General features: G+C 40.3%; 1 protein-coding gene across 3 annotated transcripts in view; it reads right to left on the reverse strand.

Moving 5' to 3' along the window:
- TBC1D30 (TBC1 domain family member 30) overlaps positions 1-10,916 on the reverse strand; it is an 80,161-nt gene extending 69,245 nt beyond the window's left edge. For 2 of the 3 annotated variants that reach the window (XM_057742139.1, XM_057742138.1), the window contains exons 1-2: positions 7,596-7,656; positions 5,976-6,140 (exon numbers count right to left, since the gene is read on the reverse strand). In XM_057742139.1, the coding sequence (XP_057598122.1) occupies positions 5,976-6,138 (163 nt within the window). In that variant the 5' untranslated portion in view covers positions 6,139-6,140; positions 7,596-7,656. Of the gene's footprint in view, positions 1-5,975; positions 6,141-7,595; positions 7,657-10,448 lie in introns of those variants that run through there. The other variant, XM_057742140.1, reaches the window with a different exon arrangement.
- Between the last annotated feature and the right edge of the window lie 855 nt (positions 10,917-11,771).

Raw genomic sequence — 11,771 nt, forward strand, 5'->3', positions numbered from 1 at the left:
ATAGATAGCCAGTGGGAAATCGTTGTATAACAAAAGGAGTCCAACTCAAGGATGGAAGATGCCTTAGAGGACTGGGGCGGGGAGGGTGGGGGGGACTCGAGGCGGGGGAGTCAAGGAAGGGAGGGAATACAGGGATATGTGTATAAAAACAGATGATTGAACTTGGTGTACCTCCCAAAAAATAATAAATTAAAAAATAAAAAAATAAAAAAATAAAGAAAAGCAACAGCAGAGCCTTAAACCAAGAGTGGGGCCCTCATGAGCATGGACCCCACATGACTGCACAGATCACATGCCCAAGAAGCCAGCCCTGCAAGAAGCTAAAAGACTAGTAAATCAGACTACAGAAAAACTAAAAATTCTTGTTCATTAAATGACACTCTTTTTTAAATGTTCCATCTCCTTTTATGACAATCCTGTCCTTGTGTTCCAGAATAAACAGCTATTTAAAACACACATCACTCCTAACATTGATCTCAGCATTCCCATTTCTTTCTCAGTATATTAAATCAAAAGGGAAAAAGTCTTCAAAAAAATCACCAGGTTTCGTACATCCCAGGAAGAGTACCTTTACTAAACAACAGGAAACAAAGCTTGCCAGAAAACTAACCAAATACACAAAGCAGCAGGTGAGGTTCCAGATAGGAAAGACTGACTTCCAACGGAACATACATAGATCCCCTCTAGATGACACTCTTAGGAGAGTGAAAATGCAAGCCAAAAAAGTGGAAGAAGGTATTTGCATCATATGTGTCTGACAAAGACTCGTATTCAGATACATAAAGAATTCCTACAAATCTATAAGAAAAAGGAGACAAGCCTTTTCTTAGGAGACAAATAGCCAGGAAACATATGAAGAAGTGCTGAATCTCATTAGTAATCAGAAAAATTAAAACAAAAAGCACGCAGACATGAAAACACTCCCTAGAACAGTTAAACAACTGTTGGCCACTCCAAATCTGCCTTTTCCTGTCGGTTTTTTTCCCCCTATAGAACTATCACCTTAACACCTTCTTACATACATTTAAAAAAAGGATTGATTCTTAGTAAGCACGTGACCCAACTAGGTGAATTATGGAACTTTCTGGAGCTACGGAAAAAGATCTGTTCTTTCAGGTAAGTTTGCTAAGTTGGAGCTGCTCGTGACCATTTGGGTGTTGTCCAATACAGAGGAGAGCACAGCTAAGAGATAAATTCATATTCTTAAAGATACTCTTTGAGCACCTGCATCTGATTTAGCTACACCTGAAGGCATATCCCCGGACTTTTAATTAGGTAAGCCCATCAATTTTCTTTATTGCTTAAATCACTTTGAGTTGTTTTCTGTACTCACCACTAAAGGTGATTCGTCACCATTACAATGTGGTAACAAAACAAAATGGTAGACTGAAAAATAGTGCATTAATCATTCAAAATTATGTTTATGAATAATTTATGCCAATGGCACCAGCTTATGATATGCTACATTGAAAAGGCAGGAGACAGAAATATTATACAGTACACCAACTTTGGAAAAACTTCACATTAAAAAATGACTTCATAGCACAGACATATATATACTACTAACTGTAAAATAGATAGTCAGTGGGAAGTTGTATAACAAAGGGAGTCCAACTCGAGGATGGAAGATGCCTTAGAGGACGGGGGTGGGGAGGGTGGGGGGGACTCGAGGGGGGGGAGTCAAGGAAGGGAGGGAATACGGGGATATGTGTATAAAAACAGATGATTGAACTTGGTGTACCCCCAAAAAAATAATAAAAAAAAAGAAAAAAAAATGACTTCAATAAAAATTCAAAAACAGTGAGAGACTGTCTTTAGAAAATGGTTTTTCCTCTTCTTTTTCACTTCTGTCTTTTCCAAAGTTTCCTTAATATTATATCCTAACATGGAGATATAATTCACATACCATAACATTCACCCTTTAGAACTGTATAATTTAGTGATTTTTAGTACATTCACAAAGTTGTGCAACCATCACCACCACTATCTGACAGCACAGCATTTTCATCACCCCAACAAGAAACCTATGCCATTAGCAGTTACTTCCTATTCTCCCTATCCACAAGCCCCAGAAACAACTAATTTACTTTCTATTTCTATGGATTTGTCTATTCTGAACATTTCAAGTGGAATCATAAAGTATGTGGAGTTTTATGTCTGCTTCTTTCACTTAGCATAATGTTTTCAAGGTCATCATGTTGTAACATGAGTTAGTAACTTCATTCCTGTTTGTGGCTGAATAATATTCCATCGTATGGATGTATCACGTTTGTTTATCCATTGACAGACATTTGGGTTGTTTCCATTTTTTGGCCATTATGAAAGAAGCTGCTGTGAACATTCATGTACCAACTTTTGTGGGGATATACATCTCCAGTTCTTTTGGGTAAACACCTAGGAGTAGATGCCTGGTTGATTGCATTACTTTAATAATTTTTTGAAAAACAAAGAATTGTTTCTTAGTGGAAAACGTTGAATGTCAATGCCACCAAACGCAGCATCACACAAATTCATTCTTCTGCCACAGAGGACAAGGTACTACTGTAGAGAAGATAACGACAGGAAAAGAAGAACAAAGACCACTCACTATCTGACAAAGTGCTTGTCTCTACCAGGCATTTATGATAGCAAGATTTAATCATATTATCAGGATGCCAGGGTGGACACATTAATAAAATGAGTCTATAAGCTGCCTAAAATTCCTGTACTTGTAGACCAGACTAAAATAAAGACAATACTTTCATTTACATTCACATTTTTCTCATGCTCTTCTCTTTTCACAGTTTTCCAATCACCGCTAGATTTTATCACTTGATTTACAACACCTTTTCACAAACTCAACCAGCATAATTTAAACGTTTAATACACAAATGCAGAAAACAGTAGAACTAGGCAATGCTGATCATTAAGACGGCCTCCTTTCTGCTTCCAGGAAAAACAGCTAAACCACGGGATAAGCAAACTACTTAAAAATCTTAACATCAGAATCGAACTCCCAGCCAAATAGTCATCTTATTCTTCCCATCATCTTAATGCCTTTGGGTAGATTTTGCTGCACACCACACTACATTTGTTCCATAATCCATCTGGCCAAGAAAAGAAAGTATTTATTTCACATGCAAACTACGCTAAAGCAGCATATTCTAATAAACATGAAACTCTGTATTATGTCTTCTGCACATCACAAATTTCTTATTGCTCCAACAGTAATCCAGTATTATAAAGGTATCAAGCTAACTGCTAAGAAAAAGTAGAACCCTCTTATGTCACAGTTTATGGTACAAAGAGTGAACTTTTGAGATAACTATCTGCAAATTCCATCTCAAACACTAGGCAAATTACTTAAACTTTCTGAATCTCAGTTTCCCAATAAAATGTGCCTAAAGACAATATATCTTTGGAATTGCTATGAGAGAGAAAACCAAGAGTTTGGTACAAAGCACATACTTAGTGAAGAGTAACTACTGATACCATTCTTCTTATTATTAATTTCATTATTAATATTAAAGTGGTTATACTATGGTTACCCTTAGATGAACAGTAAAATATAGGGGAAAAAATCTGCTGTTCTGGAAGGCAAATATTGATCCTGCTCTTATTCTCACCCCAGTTTGAAAATAAAGGGATTCTACCATAAGGCTTGGTGTAGAAAATCAAAAAGTCTAAGCAGTTACAACACCTGTGTTAGGAATAAAAATGATCTAGTCATTTTGGTTCATAATCCACACTTACGATTCTTATTTCAAAATTCATATACCCCCTTTGGTGTATCAACTGGAAATAACCCATTTTAATAAAAGATTAAAATTCTTTTCTTCTATAGCACATTATACAAGGGGAAAAGTCACTTATGGAAAGATTATAAGCACTGAATCCATATGGAGGGGAACATAGGGATTATCTGGACTTTTGCACATTAAATACAAACAATTCAACGTGTATGCTGTATTTGAATGCATCACTGACAGTCACTACTAAAATGAAAATTCAGTGACTAATCTAAACATATTTGTTATTAGTTGACTTTGAGGAAAGAGGACAAATGTACAACTACTGGAATCAGGCATTTAGTCACTAAACAGCTAGCCTCTGGAGTTCTCAAAAGGATAACCATTTAGTCAAATTTGTAACAATGTCACAATACTGTACCATATGATGAGAATGATAATTCTAATACACTGTTATTTCTTAATTCAAAAACAAAATTCTGTTCCATTTAATAGAGTCTTATTACCCAGGTGAGAACTGAAATCCAAGGAAAGAAGCCATTAACCCCATAGTCTCTGAAATGTAAAACCCTGGATTTAAAGAGACAAAAATCTAAAATTCATAGGAATGCTGCATCCACAAATTCACAAATTAAATCTTGGACTTGTGGACACATTTTTCTGAAAAGACATAAAAACCAATCCTTTCATCAGTCAAACAAAGTCAAATTCTAAATAATTATCAGTGCCTGGTTATTACCAGCCTGTGATCCTGTGCTAGCCTGGCATTCCTCTCTGTCTCCTGACACTGGCTCCATCACCCCCTTTATACTTTCCCACACATCCAAATCCATGCATTTACCACTCTGTGCTTTTAACTTCTGGTACCAACAATAATAATGGGAAGATGAAAACACAGTTGAAAAGAGAAAATTCAAAACATTTCAAAATCAAAAGGGAAAATAATACCATTTTTACTGGACACTAGTGATCCAACCAGAATCCATGGAAAAATATCAAATGCTTAAAATACGTGACAACTTCTTATACATACATATATAGATGCACAGGTACTACATAGTAGACATGTACATCTATATATGTCTACCCTTCTTCTCTAGCTATTTCAGACAAGTGTCTGGCTCTGGAGAAAACCCTATTCAAAACCAGTCTACTCACTTACATTCCTGCTTCTGGTATGAACTATTACATCATTAAAACAATAAAGCAGTATTCCATTTAATACACATTAGGTTGAAACCTTCTTCAGTAAATAGTATGAACACTAGTTTGGGGATAACGTGATATAACAAAAGGAGAGGAAGAAAACAGTATTTTCTTTTAATAATAAACATAAGAATGGAATTTAAGCCATTAATTTTATTATCTGAAGCTAATCATGTCCTGAAAATTGTTTTATGAAAACAGACACATCTTAACTTGGACTTAAAAAAAAAATAACTCTAGGAAGTGTCACTTTACATACAAAACGTGACAGGGTAAAGGAACAAGAAAAGGCAACTTTCACATGCACCTAAAAAGCTGCCACAGGCATCCTGTCAAAACACATCATTATGCCTCTATTTACCATACCTGAACATATTGTTCTGCCGTGCTGCATGTTAATAAAAAATACAAAACAAAAATAGGGAAACATTAGCAGAATAAAACAAAATTCTTGCATGGAGAATTAAAAAACCAATTCACAAGCTTTTGTATCTAGTATCTAACATGGATTAGTAACTTAACACTTCGTTTTTAACTCAACAAACAATGCATCCCTTAGTTTTGAATGGATTGCCCATGAGATGGATTTAATTTGCTAAAATATTTTGTCCTTTTCAGATTTCAGGGCAAGTTGTAAGGTCCTGTTACAAGAGTCTCCTTTTCAGTCATTTGTTTAATTCACTTATCAGAGTGACACAGCATAAGAAAGCAGAGACATGACTTTTAGGTTGTGTCCCTTTGTTGCTGTTTTAAAAATAAAGATTTTAGTCATTACTTAGCAACAGGCAAAAATGACCATTGCCAAAGTGAAGTGCTACCTCAAATCTAGAATAGTAAAACTAAGTCTGTAACATCAGACACGTAATATACATTTTAACTGAAAAATACAGCTGAGTTGTTCATCGTTCTCAGTTGTGAGGGTATAGACTTCCATTTAAAACTTCTCAGTACATATATTCAAAAACATAATGACTATTGACACGGCTTCACTAACAGTCCAGTCCCATATGGCAGAAAGGGTTACCCCACTCCAGCACTTACTTCTCTTCTGAGACACGGCCTGCAGACATGCAGTCACAATATCGCAGTTCCTCTGTACTTTGTGCACAAGCCTATCTTTCTGCTTCAGCTGCCGAAGTAACTTCGCCGATTGAATGCCAATCCTGTACTTTAGTTCTCGAAGGATCGTCTTCAGTTCATTCATGTCTGTCAGTAAAGAGAAAGGAAAATAGAACCATAAACATGCTGAGAAGGAATACAAATCCCAATGTGATACCAACCGCAAGATGAACCTCTGGAACACCCATTTAAACCAAGTAATCCTGGATTCTCATCCAGGATTACATGTACACATTCAGCTAAGAGATTCTGATGGAATAAGTCACTCATCTATTAATATTTCCTGCCCTGTTCCTGCAAACACTGTAAGACAAATTTCATTCTTGAGGCTACCTGTAACACGTAAGCAAAGATTCTTACTTTGATGATACCCAGCTTTGGTTTCAAATTTATGTTTCATTGTCTTCAAATTGACATGTACATTTTCTATCATAAAGCGCTGAGATAGTAAGCACGCAAGAGAAGAATCTTTAGTCTGTTAAATCCGTAAGTCTGACAGTTGATAACAGTGTTTTTTAAAAGCACTCACCTTTGCAAATGATCAGTGAAAAGTAATGTTACCACATTTTCTAATACAGATAAAGGTAGTGATAATGGTTTTGTTTTAAATATACAGTCTTCCAATAACTTAATATTGAGTACAATATTTCATTTTCAAATATGGTAGGAACTATGTGCCCTTCAAACAGTTAAATAAAAGACAGTTCACATCCACAAAGCTAACAGACTCAACAGCAGTTTTTCTACAAATGAAAAAAGACTTGGGAATCAGAAGTGACCACATTTATGTGAATAATCATTACAACTCCGGAGTTTTGTCTGCCATACGTGATGGTATCATTAGCCACCATACTGTGACCTGCCAGGCAAGCAAAGCATTGGCTAGGCCCTCATTAGAAGTCCTGTGTGGGGTTTGGATCTACTCATTTTGAAAGGGATTTGGAGAAACCAGAGGGGATCAGAAGAGAATGAAAGAAGTGTTCAAAAGCAAGAAAAATATTCCAGAGATCAAAGGAAGTGAACTTTGGGGGTCTGTATAAGAGAAGCGGGGGGAGGGGGGGTGCGGGGGGGGGTGCGGGGGGGGTGCTTTAACAGCTGTCATACTTGATATTGACCTTATTATGGAAAATGCATTTGACCTTGAATTAAAAAGAACTGCCTTTGGATCAATCAATTATCTGTGTGATCTCAGGCAAGGCAGTGCTCCAAGCCTCAAATTATACAAGGTAAGTCTGAAAAACAAATGTGAATAGACTTTATAAACATTAATATAAAGAGCACTAAAGAATAAGGAATTATTGTGAAGAAGAGAACAAAAGCCAGTTATTTCTCTCACCTTGAGTTCAAATGTGATGAGATATAATGAGAACACACTTAGGTTTATTGAAAATATTTGGGTTCTGAGGATAATTAAATATGGATCAAGCAACAAGAAAACACCAGAGACTCTTCAATCCTAGATTCCTTCAAATAGAGCAAATTTGAGTGTTTACAGTTTTTCCTCTACTAACAGAAACAAAGGGGGTAGGAACATCATCTTACATTTAAATTACACTTTCCTTCCACAAAAGTCATTTTCAGTGACTCTTAAGGTCCCTACAGCCCTATGATTTTCTGAATGCTACGTATGGTCCAATACAGGAAAAATCTTCAGAGCTGAATTAGAAGATGTCTTTTACAGCAACATCTGGTATATAAATATCTGGAAAACAGAAGTAAGGTCTCTTTTATCTTCATACGTCCCCCAGCATCAGCCATCGCTCCTAAGAGTGTTAAATAAACGAGAAAAATGAGATCATCAACTGACCAACTGGACAATTTCCTCTTTAAGGAATTCCAGTGTATACAATAAAAAACAATATCTAACATTTATTTAGCACTTCACACCCATTAACTTACACAACTCTCACTACAGCGCTACGAAGTAGTAGTATTTTCTTTTACTGAAGTATAGTTGACTTACAATATTGTATTAGTTTCAGGTATACAGCAAAGTGATTCGGTTGTATATTTTTTATATTCTTTTCCATTATAGGTTATTACAAGATACTGATTATTACAAGATACTGAACATAGTTCCCTGTGCTATACAGTAAATCCTTGTTGTTTATTTTATATATAGAAGTATGTATCTGTTAATCCCATACTCATTTATCCCTCCCCACCCCCTTTCCCCTTTGGTAACCATAAATTTGTTTTCTATATCTGAGTCTGTTGCTGTTTTGTAAAGAAATTCATTTGTACTATTTTTTTAGATTCCACATGTAAGTGATACAATATTTGTCTTTCTCTGCCTGGCTTATGAAATAGTAGTATTATTACCCCTACTTGTAGGTGAGGAAAATGAGACTCAGAGAGGTTAAAGAGCTTGCCCAAGGCCACACAACTAATAAGGAACAGTGGCAGGATATTAACTCAAGCTTTCTGGCTCCAAAGTTCACGCCCTTAATGAAAACACTGAGAAGAGAACCTAGATTTCCTGACAAAACATTTTGCTGCCTTATATAAATAAACAACTCACACATGCTAAATATCAAAATAGGTACTACAGCAAAATCCCTAACAGAGGGAAGAGAGAATACACAGGTTACCTACATTATAGGAGAGTCTTAACTAAGTGTTATGTTAGGAGGGATGTTCTTTTGATTCTGAAAAAAATCAAATAACCTAATAAGCTGTGAAATTATTTAAGTAGACAGCTGTTTCCATTACCTGATTCTTTATTCTCAGCACTCTAATGATGTTTATCAATAAAGGGAAAGGGGTATATGCGTGTGTTTGTGTGGGGGGGACTGTCATAACATGGCATCATGTTCATCCTAATAGGGTCGGCTACAAGGAAAGAAGAGCTACCTGGGCAGTAAGACTGAGACTTGGGCAAGACTGACTCTTATAAGTCTTATGAATGATTAGCAGAGTGGTCACATTTGAAATCTGTATTTCCAAAGCTGTCCTGTGACCTCTTCCTTAGATGTTAGCTTGCCAAATTTCCTCTTCCAAAAGGGAATCACTAATCCACAAAATTCGCAGTAATGAAAAGTGAATAACCTTGTAAAAAAAACAGAAAGCCAAATCATAGTTCTTCAAAACTGATTTTGTTGGATTCTGAAAGAACTATTGCCCTGCAGAACTCTTAGCAGAAACAGACACTCTGGGAACAGCCAAATCATTGTATAAAATTAAACGCCCAACTGCAGCTAAAGTCCCAGGCAAGGGGAAGAAGGTGGAAGCCATTTACAACAATCAGCTGGGAAAAAATCTTCACCAGGAAGCCAGAAGAGGAAGCTGAAAGCTGTTTACATAGATTTCAGAAAGCAGACAGATTTATTCCTTTTCAAGCTAGGTTTTATTTTCCACCCCCTGGCACCAGCTAGACTGATTTTACAAACAAGAGACAGGCGACTACTCCAAGGTATTCTTGTTCCTCTCTTTCCTCGAAATTTTGCATAAGGACATTAATTCAAGAAATGTTATGGTGGCTTAGCATTTGTTTTCCAAACCTTACTTCATTTTGTAAGTTGAGGTCTTGATATATGTACACAAAAAGACAACTGTAATAACTCTGTGCGTGCCTGAAAGGCAACCTATTATGAACAGCTGAGAAAAAAAAAATCTCAATTAGGACACAAGCTTCAGAGTCTGATAACAAAAGAAACAACAAATTAGCCTCTCCCCGGAAAGCCAAAGCCATTTTCGGGATCGACCTCTCCAACTGAAGGTCCCAGCAGTTAAATGCTATCATAATGACAGCGCTCTAGGGTGCCCCACTAATCTGCCACCCAAGAGGGAAAAAAATCCATCTCGTGAGCTTCTTGAAACCAGACATTCTGAGAAATGGATTTCACACGTTCAGCTTAGAAACTGCACTACTGAATTATTCTGCCTCACTAGTTAAACACTATGTAAGTGGTGTGGTCAAGGAATGAGGATTTTAAAAAAACAAACGAACCAGCAGAAAACAGTGGCTTTTTTTTTTTTTAAACCAGCCCCAAGCGTCGCCTCTATTCTCCCGGGCCCTCTAGGTAACTTCAGATAGACTAATCAGAAACTCTAAACCTGTCCTAACAGCTGTCCTGGTGAAATTACAACGTGGACTGCCTCTCCCCTTGGGCCTCCACAAACACAAGGAGGATGGGGGAGGGGGGAGGGGGGGGGGGGAGACCCATTGCTACCATTCCAACAACCGATGCTCCACTAGACAACTCGGGAAGGGATGCGGGAACAATAAGAACAAAGTCTAGTCATGAATCTGTGACACTGTGGGCAGCCACGACAGATCAAAGCAGACGCCCCAAACTTAGTATCTGGGCTCTGGGCCGACCAGCACAGGTGCGCACAGGTGAGCGCGGGAGCGGCTCCGGGAAGCTCCCGGGACCCGCATCCCCCGGCCCTCACCTTTCTGCCGCAGGTACAGCATCTGGTGCCGCTGGCTCGGCCGCTCCTGCAGCTCCTGCAGCACCCGGGAATCGCCCGCGCCGCCGCGGCCGCCCAGGAACACGTCGGAGCCCGAGGCCTCGGTGGAGCTGTCGAGGCTGTCTCGGCGCCGCTGGCGGCCCCCGGGCCCGCGGCCCCCACCGGCTGCCTCGTCCTCTTCGGTGCAGCTGTACAGCTCGGTGAGCAGCCCGCTCACCAGGGACGCCGTGCGGCTGCCCCGCGGCTCGCCGGGCTCCGGGTCCTCCTCGCCCACCCAGGAGTCCCGGGAGCCCAGCGCTCGCTCCTCCGGAGGCGCCCCTCGTCGCAGGTTTGGAACCAGAGGCGCTCCGGGCCCTGCGTCCTCCGGCCTCGCGTCGGGCTGCGGACGCCTGGTCCGGTCCCCGCCGGCGGGCAGGACCTCCATGGCCCCGACCCGGCTCCCGCCGCTCCTCCCGCCGTTCCTCCCGCGGCGCCGAGCAGCGCCGGCCAGTTCCGGGAGGAGGCGCGGCCTCGGCCCGCCTTGGGGTGTCCTGAGCTAGGCGCGGCGCCAGCGGGTTCCGGGTCCCCCAGGCGCCCGACCTCCCCCGGGCCTGGACGCGCGCAGCCGCCCCTCGGCCCCGGGCAGGGAGGATGGGGGGTGGCCACGCCACTGGATACCTGGGGACACCTGCAGCAGGTGAGGTCAGCCTGCGCCCGGCAGCGATCTCTGAAGAGCGTCAAGGAGCAGGATGTGGCCAGAACGTATCAGGATGAGGCCTTTAGCCCGGAGGGGGAAGGGCGCTCTGGCTGCTGCCACCTTCGCTTTTACGCACGCGATTAACTCAAGAAGAGGGCAATTCTAGCATCCTGTCAGCCACCAGCTGGAAATAGTGCCGGGAGGGCTCTAAACGCCCAGCAATAGGCCGAGGCCGGGAGCTCCCTCCTTCACCTACTCGGGGCACATCACCCAGCCCTTCTCACCTTCCCACCCGATCTGGGCGCCTTTAAAGGCGTTCTTAGTTTAGTTTCTGACAAGAACCTTTCTGAAGTATGTGAATGGCATATACTTGAGATTTAACAACGCTGTGAACTTTTTTCCTTCGGTGAAAGATAAAGTACTGGATTAAGATCAACTAATTCCCTGGCACAAGACCGAACAGAGAATGAGGATTTATTAAGTGTCATGAGAAGGCAAAACTAACGTTGATACAGCTGATTCTACCAGTAAAATCAGAAGTTTATATGATACCCTAAGAGATGTATCTTCACCCTAGACCTCAACGGAAGAACTGGGTTGCCCCTCCACGGTAGATGTTTTTGTGAATT

The sequence above is a fragment of the Hippopotamus amphibius genome, chromosome 7 (genome assembly GCF_030028045.1).
Source record: "Hippopotamus amphibius kiboko isolate mHipAmp2 chromosome 7, mHipAmp2.hap2, whole genome shotgun sequence".
Classification (NCBI taxonomy): Eukaryota; Metazoa; Chordata; class Mammalia; order Artiodactyla; family Hippopotamidae; genus Hippopotamus; species Hippopotamus amphibius.